Genomic DNA, 24,054 nt, shown 5'->3' on the forward strand with positions numbered 1-24,054 from the left:
CTTTATACTCCTCCGGTCCTTAATATAGGACCCAATTGTTGAGTTGGTTTTGGTCCTAAATATAAAACCCATTTCTCATATTTATCAATTTTCTCTAAATTACCCCTATGGATACTCCCTCAACTATAATTAAATAGAAGAGGGAGATGGGGTATTAAGAAAGATGATTATGATGTTTTAGAAAAAATGTGTCACTTTTCTTATAATTAACTAACTTACCTAACTTCCTTAATTTAATCAAATTAGTTAAATGGGTCTTATATTAAAGACCGGAGGAGTATTTTTTTTGTTAAGGAATCAAAATAAAGAAACGGAACTTTTTAATTGTTAAGTGAAAAATAGTCAAAAGATTAAATTCTAGATCGATAAATTTGGCAATTGAATAAAATAAATGTGAGGGGATATTCAAATCCCACGCGGATATGGCTGTTCTCTTTTAGTGATTTGCTGGTTAACAGGGAGAAAAAACGTAATCACTGGTAATTATACATAATGTTGTTGGCTTTTCCCCCTGTAATGAAGTAATTCAGTTACAAAAAATAGATGGGTCGTTTTTTATCAATTAATATTGCTGCGGAAAAAGGACAGGCATATATTATACACGCACGTCATAATTTATTAACTGATATTTATTATTTCATATCAATATAATTTACTTGCTCTGAAGCTCAATTATTTGAGCTGATATTCATGGCTCCTACTTGTCTGGATAATTCCGCTAATAGTAACTCTCAAATGGTTATTTCAAAATAAAAGTACACTTTAAGTTTTTAAAATAAAAATTTATGGGTAATTTTTAAATGAAAAAAATCCATATATCAAATATATATATTAATAAACAGAAAATCATCTCCCCCCTTCTAATTCTCTAAGACGATTGAATGAGATAATATTTAATAAATTCATACTATTTCTCCATAAAATGTGATTCTCGATCCCAGGATTGATATTCAAAGCAAGCTTATTTATTTATTTAAAAATTCTACCACATCTCTGGGTCAGTCCTGTCTCCTGTGTTATTTTTTGTTTTAAAATTAACTCCTCATGTTCTTCCTATTTGAACCTCCCAGAATATTTGAACGGCTAATCATGTTTCAATCCTCATGATCTTCTCCCCCGAGTTTACTGTGAGTATTCTTTCTTTCGCTGAAGCATGTCTGACTATTTTCCTCGAGATGTTTGGGACAACATTCTTCAGAGACTGCCAATAAAATCAATAGTAACATGCATGTCTGTTTGTAAATTCTGGAAATCTCTAATCACTGATCATGACTTGGCATCTTACCATCTCAAACGAACCCTTCAAGCCAATGACAGTGCTGGGGGGTCTCTTCTTATTAAGCTATGTACTCCAATGAAGGAGAGTTATAATATTGAGTGGGGCGAGGACTTCCATCTCGACAAGTATTACTCACTGAACAGCTCAGATAATCATCATCAGAAAAGTAAGCATCATAATCTCTCAGTTCTGAAATTCCCACTCTCTTTATTTATGCACTCGTTTGAGTAGACATCGTACATTGGTTGGCTCTTGCAGTGGTCTGATATGTCTTGCTGACTTACTTCGAGATCGTAGTGTTGAAGTTCTTATTGGCAACCCATCTATTCGACGATATGTCATTCTTCCTACATCCGAAATCTGTGCAAGCGATTACATAAGGCCTCCCTGTCTTTTGGGGTTCGGTTATGATTCTAAGAACAAGGACTTCAAGGTAGTTAAAATTATGGGATCTGGGTACGACAATAAGATAATTGTTCCTCGAGCTGAGGTTTTCTCTCTTGCTTCCTCTTCTTTTTCTTGGAGAAACATAATTACTAGTGGAGTTCTCATTGATGAAGAAACATCCCAGATGTTTAGGAATGGCGCAATACACTGGGTTATGAAGCGTACAAGTAACAATTCTGACTATTTTATCTTATCATTTGATGTGACTAAAGAGACATTTAGGGAACTGAGTCTAGGACCTTGTTTGAAGGAGACACCTTCCGCAGTGACTATTTTGGCAGGATCATTAGATTCACTTGCTATCTCTACTTGTTATTCAAAGTCTGAGACGACCTTTTTTAGTATCTGGGTGATGAAAAAATATGCTGTTATGGAACCATGGAATGAAATATATTGTTTTGATTCGAGACATTATGGGGATATATCAGGGGTATCAGCCCTTTGGAGCGAAACTGATGGAGGGATGGTTTTAATTGATTCCAGGAAAAATTCTGTGACGGATTTGGAAAATGGGAAAAACCAGAATAGTTCTGTTGGATCTTATGCATATTTGTTTTTGATAAACAAAGAACAGGGTATTTGTCCTTACTAGAGGCAACGTGATACCTGAAAACAAGCAGCCGAAGAATACTCAAAATCATGCTTCATGGAGTTACTGCAAAAATCATAATCCTATCTAGTTCTCTGAAACATTTGTTTTGCGTTTATGGACATTGCTCGATCGCCAAGAAATTTCAATGTTAATATTGGCTTGCATTTGTGATCAGGAAACCAAAAACCAATTTTTTTCATGTGTACTTCTGGGAGCTTGCTTACTTCTCACAAAACTTTTCTGATTTTGATCGTGATGTAATTTCTTAGCAGAGAGACAAGTCAACTATGGCATACTACTATTGTCCCAATATGCTTCTTTTGAGTACAGGAAGGAGCTCATGAGTCCGACGATATAAATGGAGCATGATAGACCAGTATTCAGTAGATCCAATGTCGCTATTGAGTCAAGAAATATAATTGGACTATGCAAATACCAGAGACTCCATATTTTCCTTTTCCTTTATTGTCAAATAACTAATGAAGATCATCTTTTAATCCTTAACCAACCAAAAGTTACAATTATTGTACTTGTTTTCCCACTTGCTGAAGATATATTTGAAAAAGCGTTTAATAATATTCTTGAAATTATAAACTTGGCTTTAGTTAGTGGTATTGTTTGTGCTCTTGGGGGCTGTGGGCATGGGCGTAGAAATATCTTTTTCCCCTTAAAAGCTTAGCAGACAAAGAAGTGGAAAAAGTACACTATTACGCTGGCGCCCATACATTGGCCCTCCTTCAAATAATAATTAAAAAAATCCCCCAAAAAAAAAATCATCAGCCCACAGGAATGAATTTTGTGGATATGATCGAAGAGGCAATAGAATCCAAAATATAATCAAATCATATCAATCAATTAGAGATCAATCATCGCATATTTCGTCAACGTCAATAACAATGAATTTGGTCATAAAAAATACCGCCTAGACAAAAGGCAGGGTTAAGGCAATTCTGGAGAAATGGACACACGTGTTCATATGCGCAGAAGACAATCGCGTTATTTGCAAGCTGAAGCGATGGCTGGCGATTTGCCTCCAGAAATTATGGTGGAAATTCTTCAGAGACTACCACCAAAATCTCTGGTAAGATTCAGGGCTGTTTGCAAAACTTGGAATTCCCTCATCACAAATCCTTCCTTCATATCTGATCACCTCAACCGTACCGCCCAACCCAGAAACGGTAACAATTTCCTCCTCCTCCAAATTGATCGTCCATCTAGCGGACAGCCCAGCACGCACACAAATGATTATCAGGAATTTTACTCATTCTACTCATATAATCAACTAGCTAACAGCTTTTCTTCTGATAGATTCTCATTCACTCCTCGATTTCGATTGTACGGTTATTCTACTGTGGTTGGCACTTGCAATGGGCTTGTATGTTTTGCTCAACATTCGATCATTTATTTCACTACTCTCATCATTTGGAACCCTTCCCTTCGAAAATACGTGAATCTTCGTAGACCAATCATACCCCGCAGCGGCCACATTCATGAACACCGGCAATATCGGGTACTTTATGGTTTTGGTTTTGATTCTATGAACATGGATTACAAAGTAGTTAGACTTGTGACCCTAAACAATGAACGGGATAATCCTCAAGTTGAGGTATACTCTCTTGCTTCTGCTTCTTGGAGAAGCATTAGTGTTAGAGTTCCTCTGTTTTTCCTTCCTGCTCATCTAAGGAGGACAACCCAAATGTTTGTAAATGGTGCATTGCATTGGGTTGTTAGTCGTAAGTACGGTGATCAAGTTCAGAATTTTATTTTATCATTTGATGTGGTTCAAGAGACGTTTGGAGAATTGATGTTACCGAGACAATTGAATGAATCTCCTTTGATCCTGTCTATCTTGGAAGGAGGGCATTTGCTTGCTGTGCTTCATACTTATTCAAAAAAGAACATGAAATTTTTTAGCATCTGGGTGATGAAAGAATATGGTATAGTGGAGTCATGGACGGAGGTGCTGCGTCGTGATTTAAACCGCTATGGAGGCATAATGACTGTATTAGGTCTTACTGGTAATGGAAAAGTGGTGCTGAGACTTTGTAGTGGAGCTATAGTTTTACTGGATCCGGTGGATGATTTGGTGAAGTCTTTGGGAGATCAAGAATATTTTCATGCTTTTGCAGGACCTTATGCAGAGAGTCTGTTTTTCATAAACAAAAAAACTAATGTTCTCTCGTACTAAGAATTGTTGGAAAAGACATGTAAGAAAGGCGAGGCTTGCCAAATGGATTGATCAGCTTTGCTAACTGCATTCTTTCCGTGGGGAGTGTTTGATTGTAGCAATCATGATGATTGTACTTAATGTTCAGTTGTGGTGATATTATGATGTAATCAATGCTCATAGCATTTTGTAATAAAAATGTTCGATTTGTTTTCTGTGTTTTTTTTGCTTGGCTAATTTGATGCCCACCCTAGACCCAAAAAAATAAAGCATTTTTATTTGTGGTATCTAAAATAATGCTCAAGTTCTTATGATGGGCAATTTATTTAGGACAACGTAAAGTCCCACAGCTGCAGCTGACTTCAATAGAATAGTTGTAAGGAATCTCCCAACCCATTTTCTCTCTTAGCTCTTAAGGCTTGTCTTTATTCTGAAAGCCTTGCGAAACAGAACATGATTAAGGCAAAAAAGCTGAGAGGAGTGTTTCTTTGAAAATCAAGACTGCATACTTCTTTTACAAGGACAGTTTTCAGATTTGGTTCTTTTTATGGTGTTAGACAAGTGTATTTTGCCTCCTTAGACTGACAATATGATATGATCTCATTTATCCATCGTCTAAAACCCTGTGGACCGGGTTAAAAATTAGATGAAATTTTAATTACTCCTCCGGTCCTTAATATAGGACTCAATTATTGAGTTGTTTTTTGTCCTAAATATAAGACCCATTTATCATATTTATCAATAATTTCTAAATTATCCTATAGATACTCCCTCAATTATAATCAAGTAGAAGAAGGAGAGGAGGTATTGAGAAAGATGATTATGGTGTTTTAAGAAAAACGTGTCATATTTATTACAATTAACTAACTTACCTAACTTCCTTAATCTAATCAAATTAGTTAAATAGGTCTTATATTAAGGACCGGAGGAGTATAATTTATAAAGAATTGATAAAGAAACTTGCAGCAACCTATAACAGTTAAAACTAACCTGATAAAAAAGCTACAAAAATCTAACTAACAATAAGATGAAATAATAGGAACATCTAGATTAATGGTACGTTTTGAAACAAAACATATACCTAATCAATACTCTGGGCATTGATTAGGTATGTGCGTGCTTATTTTCTTTTGTTTTTTTTAAACCAGCAATCAATATGGGCACCCATTCATATATAATTGCGCAAAACTATATAGTTCAGTGTAACTCTTCCTGTGCTGAGAAAAAAAATGTAATTCTTCCTGTATATAATATTTTTATACTTTTAAGCAGTCGCGTTTCAAAAACTTCTGTATGAAGGATAACATATATGATATATGAATATTAATATATTCAGGACTTTCCCAATATTCAAAATAAATATATATTTTCGAATTTATATTATTATTGTGATCGTGATTACTCGTTTGAGGTTATTTTAGTTAAGAAAATATGCATTTAAATTTAAAAATACTTTTCTTGGTAACATCAATAGTTTTTCAGAAGTTATGCTAGGTCTGGATTAATTGCTAGAGTTATAGCTTATGTGTTCGCCGAAAAAGAAGTTATAGCTTATGCAATAAATTCTATATATTTATTTTTTAAAAATTTAAAATTTTTTACGAGACAATGTGAAAAATACGACTCAGCATCTGTATTTTCGGCTTTCAGGCTCACTTTCCATATGCAAGGAAAGCTCCAACATCTTCTTTGGCCGAAAGAAAGACGGGAACTTGAAGATGGACGTCGACGAAACTTCTAAACCCAAAGGTATGGTATCAGAAATCGAACCATATGTTATCATCTACGTTTTCTAATTTGTCGATGAATCGAAAAACTAAACCCTCTCGTCAATGAAGAATGTAATGGTGTATTTTGATCTTGCAACTTGTGACAGAGGAAAAGCTCTTATTGGTCATGTTAGTGGGAGCACCAGGAAGCGGCAAGTCCACTTTCTGCGAAGAAGTTATGCGTTCTTCTACTCGTCCTTGGGTTCGTGTTTGCCAGGTTGAGTTGCTTCTCCCCACTAATATATTTTAAAATCTCTTTTTGAGGTTTGATTTCAGCATTCAACATTTTGTTTTCTTTGATGGCGTGTTCTAACTAAGAAGGAAACGTAATGTATTTAGCCGAGTTTTACCTTTTTGTCTTTGAAATTTTCTTGAGCATCAGTTCTGGGTGGCATTACTGTTTTAGCTTGGGTTGATAGTTTGAATGACGGCTCTCGTTATGCCATTTATATGTTCTTTTTGATTGTCATATACCGTGCACATTTTCAAATTTGAAATAGCCCAGTCAATTTTTGTATATCTTTTAAGTGCCAATTCTTGTTTGATTGAGGGATTGAGCTATCTGGAGATTCATGGATTCACTTGTTTAGAAACGAATTTCAATCTCGTTTCGTGGAAAGTAATTAGATGTCTTCAATTGTTACTTTTATTTCTTTTAGTCGGTCGTTTTGGGGTTGCACTGTTATTACTTGAAAAGTTACGAATGGGAAATTTCTTTGTGCTAATCAAAGTTTTTTTTCGCAGCATTTGTGATAACGTCCGCTTCTTTCAGCTTCCTTTGCTTTACGTGGTATTGATTTTCATGTCTAAATTAGATTAAAGTGGGTAATTAACTTGATCTAGGGAAAAAATTGGAAGATTTTTTTTTTTTTTTGCTTTGCATAACTTATTCATGGTTAAGGAGCTTCTGCTCAACTCTCCCCAACCCCAAAAAAGGAAAATAAAAACCCTCCTTTACTAGAAGTGGCACATCAACAATGGCTTTTGAACATTCCGTAACAATGCTTATCCTGTCCTGTCTTTCCCCTTGCTTTAGGATGTCATTGGAAATGGAAAAGCAGGAAATAAAGCTCAATGTCTAAGCTGTGCTGCTGGAGCATTGAAGGATGGAAAGAATGTGTTTATTGACAGGTGCAATCTTGATAGAGAACAGCGTTCAGGATTCACAGAGCTTGGTGGACCCCAAATAGATGTGCATGCTGTTGTGCTTGATCTTCCTGCAAAGCTTTGTATTTCTCGATCTGTCAAACGAACTGGGCATGAAGGAAATTTACAGGGTGGAAAAGCTGCTGCAGTGGTGAATAGAATGCTTCAAAAGAAAGAGTTGCCTTCGTTAAGTGAAGGGTTTAACCGGATAACATTTTGTCAGACTGAGAGTGATGTCAAAGTGGCTATTAACACGTACAGCACACTTGGGCCACTGGATAAGCTTCCACATGGATGTTTTGGACAGAAAAGTAAAGATTCCAAAGTTCAAGTGGATATAATGAAGTTCTTTAAAAAGGCTGAGGTTCCAATTGTTGCTGAGTCTAGAGGGAATAGTGGTGGAAATTTTACTTCTCAAAATAATGAGATGATAGATCCCTGCCGTAAAGATATGGAAAAAGTTTCATCAAATTCAGATAAAGCCAACTTAGAGTCAGTGAATTTAGAAAATATCTCAGTTGGTTCCTCTGTTTCTAATGTTGATCATGCTTTCATGGATGATCCTCCCACTCTGGCATTTCCATCTATTTCAACATCTGATTTCCAATTTGACCATCAGAAGGCAGCTGAGATTATTGTAGAGAAAGTCGCAGAGTTCTCAAATAAGCTTGCGAATGCTAGATTTGTTTTAGTTGACTTGACTCATGGTTCAAAGATTCTGTCATTAGTTAAAGCCAAAGCTGCTCAAAAGAACTTAGACCCCAGAAAGTTTTTTACCCATGTTGGGGATATTACTTGCCTCAAGTCCACGGGAGGCTTGCACTGTGCTGTGATAGCTAATGCTGCCAACTGGTAATTTTCTATAATTTCATTATATGTAGCAATCTAATTGCAATTAGGACTTGTGATTAATCTATACAGCCGAATAGGAAAAGTCATGAACATTTGAGAAGACACCATAATCCTTCCCACGTCACATTTGTATGTCAATTTGTCTTCAATTATTGTTTTTCTATGTCAGTTGCTAATTTGCCTTGGTTTTATTTATTTGTTCCTAGTTGTCTCATTTGACATCATGGTTCCTGTTTGATTAGAATCTGATTAACGAAGATTTTCACATAGCCCACCGGTCATTGTAGCATTTGTGTCACCTAGCGCATTAGGGGCATTCACAAGTCATCTAAACCTGTCAATTTTAATTGCAGGCGATTGAAACCTGGAGGTGGAGGGGTCAATGCTGCAATTTTCAAGGCTGCTGGTCCTATCTTGGTGTCTGCAACCAAAGAACGAGCACAATTGCTCTTGCCTGGGCATGCTGTTGCTGTCCCTCTACCATCATCTTCTCCTTTGTTTACTAGGGAGGGAGTAACCCATGTAATACATGTTCTTGGGCCAAATATGAATCCACAAAGGCCAGATTGTCTCAATAATGACTACAATAAAGGCTGCAAGATTCTAAGGGAGGCTTACACTTCACTATTTGAAGCTTTTGCATCAATCCTGAGGACTGGGACAGAGCAAAAGAGCAAGAGAGATGCTGATCATGGATTTGAAAAAAGCAAGAAATACAAGGGAAGTCAGGATGATGTTGAAGGGAACGGAGCTGGTACCAAGGTTGTGAACATAGATCCAAGTAATAAAAAAAATGATGGCAGCTTGAATAAGACATGGGGATCATGGGCTCAAGCTCTTCATCAAATAGCTATGCGTCCTGAGGAGCATAAGAATGAATTGCTTGAAATATCCGAAGATGTAGTTGTGCTGAATGACCTGTATCCTAAGGTTGACCTTACCCTTTTCCCTACCCAGCGCTTATTTCATTTCATGCTTGTCTTTGCAGTGGTAACAATCAGAATTTCCTTGTGTTTTGCAGGCACAGAAGCATGTTTTGGTGTTGGCAAGAACTAGAGGCCTCGATTGCCTGGCTGATGTTCAAAATGACCATCTTCACTTGCTAAAGAGGATGCATTCTGTGGGTCTAAAGTGGGCCGAGAAGTTCTTGCATGAGAATGCTTCACTAGTTTTTCGTCTTGGATATCACTCGGTATGCAGTGCGTTTGTTTATGAATGGTTGCTTCCCCTTCTCTTTCTCTTAACAAGAAAAGAAAATAAATATTTGATGGGTATTCAACTGGGACTGGAAACTCTCCCCACAAGCTAATTGTTGAGGTGAGAGAATAAATCTAATTAAATATGTCATTTGAGCGTTTCATACTATTAAATGTGCAACTTAGGCATCACATACTCTCCGAAAGTCTCCATAACTATCCTACTTTTATTTAGTTTAAGGGTTGAACTGATTGTTTTTTCAAACCATGAAAGTAGAATGTGGGTGGATGACATGCATGCTTTTCAAGTTTCAATGCAAAGCCAAGCCACACATACCTAAAACCTTTCTTCCTTGGACTCAAAGTAAGATATGGTTGGGATGGTTCAGCATATTGTTAAAGCAATAATTTAGAAAATGATCTAGTTGATTACATTTTATTGTTCAGAAGGAAATTCAGTTATTGTTGTTATTATTAAAAGTGTTGTTGCCTTTAGATGTATTATGGGATTGAATTGGTGTATATGGCTTATCTTTGGTTCTCTGCAAATGTGATCTTGGTATCTTATTCAAAGAAAAAGGAAAACAGTTCTGTTGCTTTATAAAAGCGCGTCTATGATGAATATGTTTGTAATGTTTCGTTCAAGATTCTAGGTGCATGGTGGCCAAGCCTTTGCGCGGCATGAGGAACTCAATTTTGTTTGTAGAGCATATTCATATATGCTAAACATTCAGGACAATTCCTCTTTTGCAGGCTCCATCAATGCGACAACTTCATTTACATGTTATTAGCCAGGACTTTGACTCAAAACATTTGAAGAACAAGAAGCACTGGAACTCGTTCAACACTGATTTCTTTCGTGACTCAGTAGATGTAATTGATGAGGTCTCTAATCATGGGAAAGCAACCTTGAGAGATGATGACAAGTTGCTGTCCATGGAGTTGAGGTGTCATAGATGTAGAAGTGCACACCCTAACATTCCCAGGTTGAAATCTCATATTAGCAATTGCCAAGCTTCCTTTCCTTCTTGGTTTTTTCAAAACGGTCGTTTGATTCGTGCACAAGATGAAGTTAACATCAGTTCATAACATTTCCCGAGTTTTTGTATATACCTGCTGACAGGACACTGGCTCCTTTTTTTTTTTTTGGGGGGCCCTTTTTTCTGGGGTTATAGCTTAGAAGAGAAGGAAAATTGACTATATGAATGTCTGTGCAAATTCCTGTCATCTCACACATCAATCCTTAACTTTAAAAAAGGGATCTTGTTACCAAAGATGGTTCTAAAATAAAAGTAGTTTAAAAATGTATTCCTCGGAAACAATGTGCTGTGGCAGGAGGGAACGACTTTTCACGCACGTACAAAAATCTTCCATTCGATTTGTTCGTTGGACCTTGAATTTCAATACATGGAGCCTCCGTTTGGCTTTATTGTAATGTTGGCAAAGCTTGTTGCGAAAATTTGTGCAATTTTATTACTCTGAGTTCCAAGTGATGACTGTAATCTGATGTTCCTGGAAATGTCAACACATGAACTTGCGATAAATAGGACTTGTTCTGAAAGCTTTTTGAAATTATCTTTTAGCCATCAGAGTATTATTCGCTGATAAAAGATACTAGGCCCAACATGAGAATTACTATTACGATTAGTTTATTAATAAATTTAAAATCCCCCCAGACTTTAGTAATACGTTATGCGTTTATCTATGCGCAATTTAGCTAATCCTATCGAGCATGCAATAGCTAGAATTTGCAAGTCATTTTCAAGCGAAACGAATTTACATCGCTTGGAAAATGATAAATACGATGAGAATGAATTATATGATATCAATCGAGAGTGGTCAGTGGAAATTTAAAGGAAGGTGAGACACAACAGTTACTTGACTTCCAAAGGGAGTAGGAGAATTACTCAAAAGGAACAATGCATTAAGTTATTTTTTCGCAATTGATTACTACACCAATTTAATGCCCCCAAGAAGAGGGCATTGACCTATTTAAGGACAAGAAAAATAAAAGCAAAGCTGTAGGTTTTTCTAGAATTCCCACAACACCTCTTGTCCATGCTCAGACGTTCTACTAAGCACTTATGGATTTTTAATCGTTTAACTTGGAAAAAATGATGCATTAAATAAGGATACTTAAGAAAAAGAAAAAAAAATTATTGTGGTAGGCATGAAATTTTATAGAAATGATGAAACCAAAATTTTCAATAGGCTCTTCTATTTAAGATCGGATAGGTTGTTTAAAATCTTTGGCGTGCAAATTCCAACAGCCCCGTGTTGTTGCTGGGGTAGAATGAGCCGTGGGAGAGGGACTTTGTGTTCAAGTCGATACAGCTGCATTCATAGAATGACAAGGACTGAGCCTTGAAATTTCAAATATGGACTACTCTCGTGCTTGAGTGTTTTTCCACACTCATTTATGACCTATATCCCTTTTTTCAAAGACTTGTGTCTCTTTGACTCATTTATCTGTTCTCGCTTTCCAAATTGAAATCATTGAATTTGTCTAATCTTTTATTTTTCTATGTCTACTCCATGTCCCACTCGAGGACTGCGATTGATGTGCCAGTGAAATGCCAACACGTGGATTTATGTCACAAATAGAAGTTATTCTGAAAGATTCATTATTAGTTGATTTAGAATGTCACGACAGCGCGCGCGCGCGCGCACAGTTTTCCCTTAATTTAAATCAATGTCAACAAGCATGCATTAGTTAGCATTTCCCAGTCAATTTACCTAAATTTATTTCTTAACGAGAGAATGACAATCCAAGTGTCGGTGATACGAACTTTCGTTGGTTTGGAAAATGATGAATACGATAAAACACGGCAATGTATCAATGGAAAATTCACAGAAGGTGGGATGACACAGTTGCTTGACTCACAGAGAGATTAGGAAACTTTCTCATCAAACAGGGACCTTGCATTTAATACTTGATCATTGCGACATTACCACAGCAAAAGCTATTTTCATGGCTCAGAATTCACTTTATATGTCTCGGCCATTTTGTTTTATAGTTGCTCTACAATATCAATAGTCTTTAGTTGAACTTCCATGCGTCTTCAACTTCAGAAATCGATGGCAATTCGTTCAGTTTCATGGCCTTCCTTCATAGCCTGCTGCTTCTGCATGTTACTGAGTCTCAACACCTATGTGGTATCAAGTCAGTGTCTTGAGGACCAGAAATCACTGCTCCTCCGATTGAAGAACAGCCTCGATTTTAGCGAATCAGATTCCATCAAACTGGTGTCTTGGGATCAAAGCTCGTCTTGCTGTGATTGGAGTGGCGTTACCTGCGATGAGCAAGGACATGTTACTGGTCTTGATTTGAGTGACGAGTCAATCTCTGGTGGTTTTGACGGTTCAAGCAGTATTTTCAGTCTCCAGTATCTACAGATTTTAAGTTTGGCTTCCAACAATTTCTGTTCTGTGATTCCGACTGAGTTCTTCAAATTAAAGAACTTAACTCACCTGAATCTGTCATATGCTGGCTTCATGGGGCCAATACCAAATGGAATCTCTCAACTGACCAGGTTAGTTACTCTGGATATATCGTCTCTTTCATATTTAACAGGGCAAGAGCTGAAACTTGAGAATCCAAATTTGGGAATGCTTATTCAGAACCTTACCAGCATTAGGCGGTTGTGTCTAGATGGTGTATATCAGCTCAGGGACAAGAATGGGGCACCGCTCTCTCATCACTCCCCGGTCTGCAAGAATTGAGCATGGTACAATGCAATCTTTCAGGTCCTATTGATTCTTCCCTATCTAGACTGAACCTCCTCTCGGTAATTCGTCTTGACCAGAACAATTTGTCAGCCACAGTACCAGAATTCTTTGGTAATTTTACAAATCTGACCAGATTGCATCTTAGCTCTTGCGGGTTGAGTGGAAGTTTCCCACAAAATATCTTTCGGGTGAAGACATTGACCTTCATTGACATATCTTATAATACTGCTCTCAGTGGGTCATTCCAGAATTTCCCGTTGAATGGATCTCTCCAAACCCTCGTAGTGAGAGGCACAAATTTTTCCGGAGGGCTACCAGATTCAATCAGTAACTTGAAAAACTTATCCAAATTAGATCTTTCAATTTCTCACTTTTCAGGACAACTTCCCAATTCAATCTCAGGGCTTACTGAACTCGCTTATCTGGACTTGTCAATGAACAACTTCAGCGGTCCAATTCCATCGTTTAGTACGGCCAATAAACTGACGTACATGGACCTTTCTGATAATGTGTTAAGTGGCCAAATTTCATCACCTGGTCGATTTAAGGGACTACAAAATCTAGTCACCATTAACCTGCGTAATAATTCCATCAGTGGCATCATTCCTTCCTCTCTTTTTATGCTTTCATCCCTGCAGAGCATTAAGCTTTCCGATAATCAGTTCAGTCAACTGCATGAGTTCTCAACTACGCCTTCCTCCGTATTAAACACCCTCGATTTGAGCAGCAATAATTTATCAGGTCCTATTCCAAGATCTATCTTCCAACTCAGAGAACTTGGTATTCTCCGACTTTCGTCAAACAAGTTCAATGGGCTAATCCTGCTAGATATGCTTGTGGAGCTCAGAAATTTAACTTCGTTAGATCTTTCATATAACAACTTGTCAATCAAGGTGAATAAATCAGATTCTCGCCTGTCTTCAGTTCTCAACATGACCACTCTAAAATTGGCTGGTTGCAAGTTGGAGACTTTCCCTGGTTTCTTAAGATACCAGTCCAAATTAACTGATCTGGATCTTTCAGATAATCAAATCCGAGGTCCAATACCCAGCTGGATTTGGAAACTTGAAAGTCTCTCTTACCTTAATCTTTCTCATAATTTGCTGACTGATTTTGAAAGACCGTTCCAGAATTTGAGTTCCAGTTTGAATCTCCTTGACCTTCATGACAACCATATCCGAGGGCAAATTCCCTTTTTACCTAGGCGTGCTGCCTATTTGGACTACTCAATGAATAAGTTCAGCTCTTTCGACATCCCAGCTTATCCAAGTGATTACACGGCTTTCACAATTTTCCTATCTCTATCAAATAATTCTTTTCGAGGCACCATTCCTCCATTCTTCTGCAATTTTTCAAGTCTTCGGGTTCTTGAGCTTTCCCACAATAACTTTTCTGGTACAATTCCTTCATGTTTAATGAAAATGAGTGAGACCCATACTAACCCTGCGGAAGAACAATCTCACGGGGAAAATACCTGATCAGTTTCCAGCGTTGTGTGCTCTAAGGACTCTAGATCTTAATGGAAATCAATTAGATGGACCAATACCAAAGTCTCTTGCTAATTGCATGACGCTGGAGGTACTGGACCTTGGAAACAACCGCATTATTGATGGCTTTCCATGCTCATTGAAGAAAATATCCATGCTACGTGTCCTGGTGTTGCGACAAAACAAATTCCATGGCTCCATTGGATGCTCCAACACCAGTGATATCGGCAGATGCTTCACATTGCCGATCTAGCTTCAACAATTTCAGTGGTAAACTAGCATTAAAATCCTTCACAACTTGGCAAGGAATGATGCCCATTGGAGCACAAACCCTTCAGTATGAGATCCTTGAAACTGGTAATGTTTATTACCAGGATAGAGTGAGCATTAGTAGTAAGGGTCAACAGGTGCTGTGGGTTAAAATTTTAACCTTCGTCACTGCTATTGACTTCTCATCCAACTTTCTTGAAGGGCCAATACCAGAAGAATTGATGAATTTTAAAGCACTATATACTCTCAACTTGTCAAATAATGCTCTCACCGGCCTGATACCATCATCTATTGGGAATTTGAGGAAGCTTGAGTCTTTGGACCTGTCAAATAACTCATTGACAGGGAAAATACCAGCACAGATGGCAGATTTGAATTTTCTTTCATCCTTGGAACTCTCATATAATCATCTAGTGGGAAGAATTCCATCTGGTACTCAGATCCAATCATTTGAGGCATCTTCTTTCATAGGCAATGACGGGCTATGCGGACCTCCTTTGACACCGAATTGTAGCACCAATGAAATACCCGGGATGTCACGATCGTCCCACTCTGAGAGCTCAATTGATTGGAATTTTATAAGCGGTGAAGTGGGATTTGTTTTTGGGATTGGAATTGTCCTTTTGCCTCTGCTTTTCTGGAAGTCATGGAGAATATGGTACTGGGAACACGTGGATGACTTGCTTTATAGGGTCTTCCCGCAGCTGAATTTTGTGTACGAATGCCGTGGAGGGAAGCATTACAGAACTCTACGGTGGCAGTCTCACTAACCCCCAGCGTGAAGTAACGAACTGATGAGAAGAGATGCTGCGCATATTGTCACTATAAGTCTCTCATTTAAATGATTTTCGTGACGTGCCGTCGTAAAATGAATATCTCTCTTATTATTCTCCAATGAAAATTTGATGTTTTTCCTCCTTATGGAATAAAGAAAGTGAGGTATGTAAGACTGAGTCCTATATTTAAAGGTACTTTTATCTTCCTGATTATCAGTCAGGCTACTCCAATCTAGGAAAGAGCCGAAAACTCGAGGCTCGCCTTTGGAAACGTTTGCCAGTAACCAAAGCCTCACTCCTTCCTTTTGATTATGTCGTGACGCTGACTGCCATAAACCCGGAAACGAAACAAAGTTCGTTCCCTTTCGTCAAGTAGGTAAAGTAGACTCTATTGGAACAAAGCAAAGAAGGAAAGTTTTCTCAAGTCTTATGTAAGAGGTCACAAATTAATACTAGTATAAGTTGTTTTTAAAGGAAAAAAAATAGAGAGAGAAAACATACTATAATTTTTGTGAGAACTTTTTCTATGTTTCAAAGATGACAAGTGTTTGGGAACATCTCAAAGGTTGGTGTGATATTTTAGCTGTGTTCGAGTTTCAACTCTGCTCATCAAGACCGGCATGTCGGTCTTCCTTGTGGGCTCTGGTTTTTTCCCACCAGCGTTCTTATTCTCTTCTTATGCGGCAATGCTTTTGATATGGATCATGGCCAAATAAATTAATAGTACATTGATTTAATCAGCGCTGGAAAAGTCCAAAACTCTTAATATTCTCTAATAAAAATATAGTATCGTTTAATTAAAAAAAATTAGCGAACACCACTAATACAGTGCAAAGTTGCGAGAATCTGTTTTTATTAGACATTTTACAATTTAATGATAATAACTAAAAAGCTGCTTAATGATTTCTGTTCAAAATGAATAAGTTGCTATTTTTTTAATAGTTGCTTTGCATATCAAGAAAATATGCCGTGTTTTAGGTCCCAAAAATTTTGAACATTTCATAGCTCTTCGTGAAAATTTTCTTTAGATAAGGAAAGAAAAGGGGTCGACAGTGAATTCTAATTCATTCGATTTTCTTCTGTGAATGGGACAGCCAGATGACAAGTAAAAACAATGGTTTATATGTCTTATAATTTCCAATTTCAGTCGGTGACTAGCTAAAACAGGTGTCACTGACTCCGACTTTGCTCATGAAGACCGGCAACGCTTCTACTTATACCAAGTTCAAATATAAGCGTTTTCAATAGTGTTCTTCACTCATGGACTAATCATCCTCCTCTTCCAAGGTCAGGTCTTCTCGAAAACCCTCTTTACAATTTTTCTTCCTTGTGGAGGAAACAAATCCCAACTGTTTATTGCAGTATACCAAGGGACACGCAATAAACTCAGTTATTTAGAATCTATAAAAGGATGACTTGATCAACGGAAAAACCATCTTTTCCTTCCTTAACTCATCCGTTACAAGTGTGAGTCACCATGAATCCCATGAGAACTATCGACTCATCCGTTTTCTTGGTATTGTCCTGCTTCATAGGTTTTAGCATCAATATCTTTGTGGCAAATGGTCATTGCCTTGGCCATCAACAATCAGCATTGCTTCATTTGAAGAATAGCCTCACTTTCAGCCCTGCGACGTCCCAAAAATTAGTTCGTTGGAACCAAAGTTGCTGTTGTTGTGAATGGAGTGGAGTAACGTGCAACAAGGGACGTGTTATAGCTCTTGACCTGAGCGAAGAATCTATCTCTGGAGGGCTTGATAGCTCAAGCAGTCTCTTCAACCTAACATATCTGCAAGATTTGAACCTGGCTTACAATGACTTCCATTCCGTGGTTCCTTCAAAGTTGCACGAGCTAAAGAGCTTGAGATATCTAAATTTGTCAAATGCTGGCTTTGAGGGGCATATTCCAATTGAGATCTCTCGGTTAACAAGGTTGGTTTCTCTTGATCTGTCTACCTCACTTCATACCCTAAAGCTCGAGAGTCCAAATATAACAAATCTTCTGCAGAACCTTACAAAAATCACAACGTTGTATATGGATGGTATAAGGATACTGGCTGAAGGAAAGGAATGGGGCCGTGCTCTATCTTCACTTAAAAATCTTCAAATTTTGAGTTTGTCGTCTTGCAATCTCTCTGGGCCTATTGATTCCTCACTTTCAAAGCTTCAGTCCCTCCTAGTACTAAGACTGAATCAAAACAATTTGGCTTCCTTATTGCCAGAGTCCTTTGCGAGTTTGACAAATTTAACCACCTTGCAACTCAATAGTTGCAACTTGAGTGGAGTGTTTCCCATAAGAATCTTCCAATTGCCAAACTTACAAGTCATTGATGTATCCAATAATCAAGATCTTCATGGTTCTTTACCAGAGTTTTCACATCATGGATCTTTCAACACCTTGAACCTTAGCCATACGAGTTTCTCGGGGAAATTGCCAGATTGTATTCACAAATTGAGGGAGTTATCTACCTTGGATCTATCAAGCTGCCAATTCAATGGAATGCTTCCAAAGTCGATGTCAGAACTCACCCAACTTGTGCATCTGGACTTGTCATTCAACAACTTCACTGGTCCCCTTCCATACTTCAATATGTCCAAGATCCTCAGATTTCTATCTGTTTCAATTAATCACATGACAGGTGAAATTCCATCATCTCATTTTAACAGCCTTGACAATCTCATTAGCATTGATTTAGTTGGAAATTCCTTCTATGGGAGAGTTCCATCATCTCTTTTTTCACTTCCATCTCTACAAGAACTTATGCTTTCTCATAATAGATTTGAGGGTGTATTGGATGAATTTCCCACTAGATCAGTATCCTCATTAGAGTTCCTTGATGCTAATGGAAATAATTTACAAGGGCCTATTCCCTTGTCCATCTTCCGTCTTAGAAGGCTTAGAGTTCTCCAACTTTCCTTAAACAAGTTCAATGGCACCCTGCGCTTGGTTACAATAAAGAGGATGGAGAATTTGGAAATATTAGATCTTAGTCACAACAACCTGTTAGTTGATGCAACTTTGAGGGATAATGATGATTTGTCATCATTTCCAAAATTGATCCAACTTAAATTAGCTTCCTGCAAGTTGAAAGATTTTCCTATCTTTCTGAGGAATCAATCCAATTTACGTGGCCTAGACCTATCCAGCAACCATATTCAAGGAGTAATCCCCAACTGGATTTGGAGGTTTGAATTCATGGATTTCCTAAATCTTTCAAACAATCTTTTGACAGATTTGGAAGGACCACTCCAGAATATCAGTTCCAATCTATTTCTCATTGACCTTCATTCCAACCAACTTTCAGGCCCCACTCCCATTTTATCAGGAAGTGTGATCTATCTGGATTTGTCAAGTAACAGATTCAGCCACATTGCCCCATTTGACATTGGTAATCAGCTTCCTTTTCTATATTTCCTCTCCCTTTCAAACAATAGTCTGCATGGCCAAATTCATGAATCCTTATGTAATATCTCAACTCTTAGAATTCTTGATCTTTCCAATAATGGTTTGAACGGCACTATTCCTGAGTGTTTGACAAGAATAAGTAGCACTTTAAGAGTACTAAATCTTGCAAGGAACAATTTCAAAGGCCAAATTTTGGTTACATTTTCAAATTCTTGCTCTTTGCGGTTCCTTGATCTCAATGAAAATTTTTTTGAAGGTTTTATCCCAAAATCATTGGCCAATTGTCAAAAACTACAAGTCTTAAACCTGGGAAACAACCAATTAACTGATAGGTTTCCTTGCTTCTTAAATAAAGTATCCACTCTAAAAGTCATGATTCTAAGGTCAAACAACTTCCATGGCCCTCTTGATTGCCCACATAGCATTGGAAATTGGGAAACACTTCAAATCGTTGATCTTGCCTCCAATAATTTTGGTGGTAAATTACCAGGGTCATTCCTGCAAAGTTTGAAAGCTTTGATGCTTGAGGACGAAGCAAGCTCAAAATTTGGCCATTTGGTTTTTGACATCTTTGATAATGTCAATCCCATGGACATCAAAGGTGCGTGGACCCCCATAGCAAACAAAGACCTTGCACTAAAACTAGCTAAAATTTTAAATATAGGAATGCCACCTACTGTGATCAACCACTTGTTCTATGATTATTACACCGAGCTTTTTGAAATCAGAAGTTACCAAGATTCAGTAACAATTGTTAACAAAGGGAGACAAGTGAAGTTGGTTAAGATTCTCATTGCTTTCACTTCCTTGGATTTCTCATCTAACCATTTTGAAGGGTCAATTCCAAAAGAACTTATGGGTTTCAAGGCACTCCATGCTCTTAACTTGTCAGAAAATGATTTTTCAAGCCATATCCCTTCATCTGTAGGGGATTTGAACAATCTTGAGTCATTGGACTTATCAGTGAACTCTTTCAAGGGGAAGATTCCAACAGAGCTCGCGAGTCTATCGTTTCTTGCAGTTCTAAACCTTTCCTTCAATCATTTGATAGGGCCCATCCCAACTGGCACTCAAATACAGTCATTTGGCGCAGATTCATTTGAAGGCAATGAAGGACTATGTGGACCTCCGTTGACACAGACTTGTAGTTTTGGCGTAGCTCCTGGATTGTCTTCGCCATCATCTGAGACTTCTGAATCTATTAGTTCTAAAGGTTCCATTGATTGGAATTTTTTGAGTGTTGAATTGGGATTAATTTTTGGCTTTGGAATTGTGATCTTTCCCCTTTTTTTTTGGAGGCAATGGAGGCAACAATACATCAATTATGCGGACTACATTCTCTGGAAGATCTTCCCTCAACTTGATTTTGTATATGAACTCCGAGGAGGAAAAAATTATAGAAGTTTGAGGTGGAAGCCTTGCTGATTTTATTGAGAGTAAAAGCAAAAACAGCATGTGATTTCTGCTCTTTTTAGTTTCTTTAACTTCATCTTTCTTAGTGTTTGATATGTAAAATATCAGAATATTGCTAGCATCTTAGACTTTGGCTACAAGTCACGCTTCAAAAATAAGAATGAAAAGCATGGCTTTTCCCTCTTGCTGTTCATCAATAACCTTCTTCTTCCTCTGAAGTTGGATATTCTATGCTAAGTGTAAGCCATGTATAATTTCAATTGATATTCGGTTTGGCTTTTCAATTTGATGGGGGAGAAAAGGCTAATGAGAGTATCAAATTATACAGTAGCGATAAAATTGTAGCTTTTGTGATTTAATCAGATTGGTTTCTTTCTGTTTTTCGCCATGAATTAGATTGGTTTCACCGTTCCAGTTGATATTCTATCTTTTGAAATATTGTTTCAATTGAGATTAATTCGGTTTAACACACACGCACATATCTCATCCCATTCTTATCACTTAAACTAGTTTTATGTGACTTTATAATTCGATGGCGACTATTTTTTTTCCAACAAAGATATATATATATATATATCTCCCAATCAAGCAAATTATGGGAAAGATTAAGGTAAGTGAGAACAACAAAAGAACTGAATAACACAAAACCAAAGCAGCTGTAGCAAAAACAAAGAACAAAAACAAAGAAGTAAAAAAATCAAACAACTACATTTATATGGCGAAAACTTTAAAAGAGAAATTAATGTTCAGGAGTAAATTAGCGATTTTTCAATTTTGTGAGACCTATATATATAGTCAACTTATCTTTTAATACCGTTCCACTCAAACTAATACTTTTACATGGCTCATTGATGGCTTCACATTCAAGACACTGTGCACAAGAAACTTTCGGCTCAATGGCCAAAAAAAAAATTGCTGGAGATATTGCTTTAAAAAAAAAAAAAAGAAAGTGGGTTCTTACCGGTTTTAAGAAAGCTAAATTTTAAGATTTTTCAGTTATCCTTCAATCCTTCAATGAATGGATGCATTGTATTATGGAGGAAAAGGACATTGTCATGTGAAAATGGAAAAAAGCAAGTTCCTGTAGAATGGCTTATAAGTAATTTTTTAATCATAATTTATAGAATATAAAATAAATATATTAGAAAAGTTTTGTTTCACTTCCATAAAACATGTTTTTAAATAATTTTAAACACGGTGAGGAACGGAGCCAATAAAAAGCATTTTCATTTTGCATTGATGCAAAAACACACTACCCAATGTCATCATAAAAAGCCAAAAAAAAAAAAAAAACTGCCTGAAAAGATCTTCTATTACATCCACACTTTCAATTATATTATGCAGATGGCTTCAATTTAGTTTAACACAAGTTGCAAACAACAAATATGAGATAGCTCAGTGATAAGAGTGAAATAGTTCATGTCATTCATTTTTTAATTTAAAAATTACTTATTTTTGCTGTTTTCTTTACACTTTTAAAGTTTTTTTAATGTGAACGTTATGCTTACGTCTCATTTAAATTATATTTAGAAAGTATTTTTTATCTCTTCAAAAATAAAAGTTTTTATAATTAGTTTTTATAATTGTTGAAAGTAAATTACATAATTTTTATGAATATATTTTGTCCACGATTAAAAATTTTCATTCTGGGTTGGAGAAGCTTCTAGTAGCGGAAACACCTCCTAGTTAGCTTTTAAAATAAAATTTATTTTGAAATTTGGATTCATGATGAGAACATCGGAAGATTGAGGATTCATTTTGGGAGTATCTGAGGATGAAAAAGGGGCAACCGAGATTTGTGTGTGTGTGTTTTTTATTAAGTACGTTATTTGTCAGAGTCAGAATGTCAGCTACTTCATGGAAAGCGAACCCTAACGGGACATCATCTTAATTTATAGGGGCTTTTCCTCTTCCAGCCTTAACTGTCCTCGTTCCCCGACGAGGCCCACCACAACGACATATCCCATTTTCACTTTTCCTGCCATATTAAATTTTGACTATTCCTTCAATTTTTAATATAAAATTTAATTATTAGATTTTAGTAGTTTTAAATATAAGATATATTTATCATATTTATTAATCCTTTAATTATTTTTTGTTAATGCTTGCTCAATAATAATTAAGTAAAAAAAGAATAATATTAAAAAATGATTATGATGTTTTTACTTTACCTAACTCTTTAAATCTAATTAAATTAATTTAATAAGTTTTTGGAGGAGTTTTAAATAAAAGGAACATTTTCTTATACTCTCCTGATCCTGAATTTATAGTGTAAGTTACGTTACAAAATAGGTTTTAATTTTAAAACCAGAGGAACAGTATTAATTACAAATGCCTATTTTTTAATTTTTCTTCTTTTGCAAAACTTGGTTAAGTTTTTTCTGCCAACACAAAACCTGGTTAAATAAAGTTTATATTCAAGATCGGACGGTGAACTACATGAGTTGGGCAATTTTATTTTTTTTCACAAGAAGAAAAATTAATGAACGTTCTAAATCGGTGAAGTGATCTCACTTGATATCTTTTGCCTGTTTGACTAAGCAAGTTCAGTTTAATATTAGGATATGATATGATTATAAAATTGCTTTGATGTTAAAGGGGTCATGCCAGATTTATTGATGCCAACCTTTCAAGTTTGAACCTATTGAATTGAATAATCTAAAAACTTTTGCAAGTGTCCCATATCAGAAGCCATCCAAAAGTCTTCCGAAAATGACAACTGACAAGGCCGACATTGAAAGTTTGAAACGCGCAAACAGCAATAATTTGCAACCAACAGGACCTTCTCTTTATTGGGTTTTTCATTTTTCTTCCATCCAACAAGCAATCCAACGGAGCGATGAACATGGTTTTGCTCTGACCACGATTCACGTCAGCCTCTCCCATGTTTGACCATTCCATTCTCTTCCCAAATTCCTCTCTCTCTCTCTCTCTGTTCGTTTCCGGTTTCCTTGCCAACATTTGATCCGCCTTCATCCTGCGTTGTCAGTCAAACAATGAAGCACGAGGCAGAGAGGTGTTTTTTATGGGTCTGAAATCCCACGAGCTCGCTGTTTGTTTCATCCTTTGAACTTTGGTTTTAGGTTGTATGGGTGGCCACCATTGCAGAATCCAATGAGAATTCGTTCAGTTTCATGGCGTTCCTTCATAGCCTGCTGCCTTTGGATATTTTTCTGTTTCAACATTTATGTGGTATCAAGCAGATGTCTTGAGGACCAGAAATCATTGCTCCTCCGATTGAAGAACAGTCTCGATTTTAACGAATCAAGTTCCAGCAAACTGGCGTATTGGGATCAAAGCTCGTCTTGCTGTGATTGGAGTGGTGTCACTTGCGATGAGCAAGGACATGTTATTCGTCTTGATTTGAGTGGTGAGTCAATCTCTGGTGGTTTTGACGGTTCAAGCAGTATTTTCAGTCTCCAGTATCTACAGATTTTAAGTTTGGCTTCCAACAATTTCAATTCTGTGATTCCGAGTGAGCTCTACAAATTGAAGAACTTAACTCACCTGAATCTGTCATATGCT

General features: G+C 36.9%; 5 protein-coding genes across 6 annotated transcripts; all 5 read left to right on the forward strand.

The window, feature by feature from the left end:
- The first annotated feature begins 1,153 nt into the window (after positions 1 to 1,153).
- LOC114722621 (F-box protein At3g07870-like) lies at positions 1,154 to 2,318 on the forward strand. The gene is made up of 2 exons (XM_028908698.1): positions 1,154 to 1,404; positions 1,538 to 2,318. Exons 1-2 carry the CDS (start codon positions 1,154 to 1,156, stop codon positions 2,316 to 2,318), a joined length of 1,032 nt encoding a protein of 343 aa, XP_028764531.1.
- Positions 2,319 to 3,237: 919 nt separating this feature from the next.
- LOC114722599 (F-box/kelch-repeat protein At3g23880-like) lies at positions 3,238 to 4,722 on the forward strand. Its single transcript, XM_028908678.1, has one exon. The coding sequence runs from the start codon at positions 3,277 to 3,279 to the stop codon at positions 4,504 to 4,506; it is 1,230 nt and encodes a 409-aa protein (XP_028764511.1). The 5' UTR covers positions 3,238 to 3,276; the 3' UTR covers positions 4,507 to 4,722.
- Positions 4,723 to 6,118: 1,396 nt separating this feature from the next.
- LOC114722600 (transcription factor bHLH140) lies at positions 6,119 to 10,722 on the forward strand. Of its 2 annotated transcripts, none has more exons than XM_028908679.1 (6): positions 6,119 to 6,234; positions 6,362 to 6,471; positions 7,291 to 8,252; positions 8,606 to 9,182; positions 9,274 to 9,444; positions 10,202 to 10,722. In XM_028908679.1, exons 1-6 carry the CDS (start codon positions 6,204 to 6,206, stop codon positions 10,535 to 10,537), a joined length of 2,187 nt encoding a protein of 728 aa, XP_028764512.1. In that variant the 5' UTR covers positions 6,119 to 6,203; the 3' UTR covers positions 10,538 to 10,722. The 2 variants fall into 2 exon arrangements, with proteins under 2 accessions (XP_028764512.1, XP_028764513.1); XM_028908680.1 differs by having other exon boundaries at positions 9,274 to 9,569; positions 10,202 to 10,280.
- Positions 10,723 to 13,173: 2,451 nt separating this feature from the next.
- On the forward strand, positions 13,174 to 14,655 carry LOC114722622 (receptor-like protein 50). Its single transcript, XM_028908699.1, has one exon. The coding sequence runs from the start codon at positions 13,174 to 13,176 to the stop codon at positions 14,653 to 14,655; it is 1,482 nt and encodes a 493-aa protein (XP_028764532.1).
- Positions 14,630 to 15,921, forward strand: LOC114722601 (putative receptor like protein 25). Its single transcript, XM_028908681.1, has one exon. The coding sequence runs from the start codon at positions 14,856 to 14,858 to the stop codon at positions 15,702 to 15,704; it is 849 nt and encodes a 282-aa protein (XP_028764514.1). The 5' UTR covers positions 14,630 to 14,855; the 3' UTR covers positions 15,705 to 15,921.
- The last annotated feature ends 8,133 nt before the right edge of the window (positions 15,922 to 24,054 follow it).

This window comes from Neltuma alba, unplaced genomic scaffold, assembly GCF_004799145.2.
Source record: "Neltuma alba isolate B1F8T4 unplaced genomic scaffold, ASM479914v2 tig00012097_pilon, whole genome shotgun sequence".
NCBI classification, from domain to species: domain Eukaryota; kingdom Viridiplantae; phylum Streptophyta; class Magnoliopsida; order Fabales; family Fabaceae; genus Neltuma; species Neltuma alba.

Excerpts from the sequence above, each read along its gene's own strand:
- LOC114722621 (XM_028908698.1), top strand. The coding sequence starts at position 1,154 with ATGTCTGACTATTTTCCTCGAGATGTTTGGGACAACATTCTTCAGAGA. Across the intron at positions 1,405-1,537 it reads GAGGACTTCCATCTCGACAA|TGGTCTGATATGTCTTGCTG; the intron begins GTATTACTCACT and ends TGGCTCTTGCAG.
- LOC114722599 (XM_028908678.1), top strand. The coding sequence starts at position 3,277 with ATGGACACACGTGTTCATATGCGCAGAAGACAATCGCGTTATTTGCAA.
- LOC114722600 (XM_028908679.1), top strand. The coding sequence starts at position 6,204 with ATGGACGTCGACGAAACTTCTAAACCCAAAG. Across the intron at positions 6,235-6,361 it reads CGAAACTTCTAAACCCAAAG|AGGAAAAGCTCTTATTGGTC; the intron begins GTATGGTATCAG and ends AACTTGTGACAG. Across the intron at positions 9,183-9,273 it reads TGAATGACCTGTATCCTAAG|GCACAGAAGCATGTTTTGGT; the intron begins GTTGACCTTACC and ends TGTGTTTTGCAG.
- LOC114722622 (XM_028908699.1), top strand. The coding sequence starts at position 13,174 with ATGGTACAATGCAATCTTTCAGGTCCTATTGATTCTTCCCTATCTAGA.
- LOC114722601 (XM_028908681.1), top strand. The coding sequence starts at position 14,856 with ATGGCTCCATTGGATGCTCCAACACCAGTGATATCGGCAGATGCTTCA.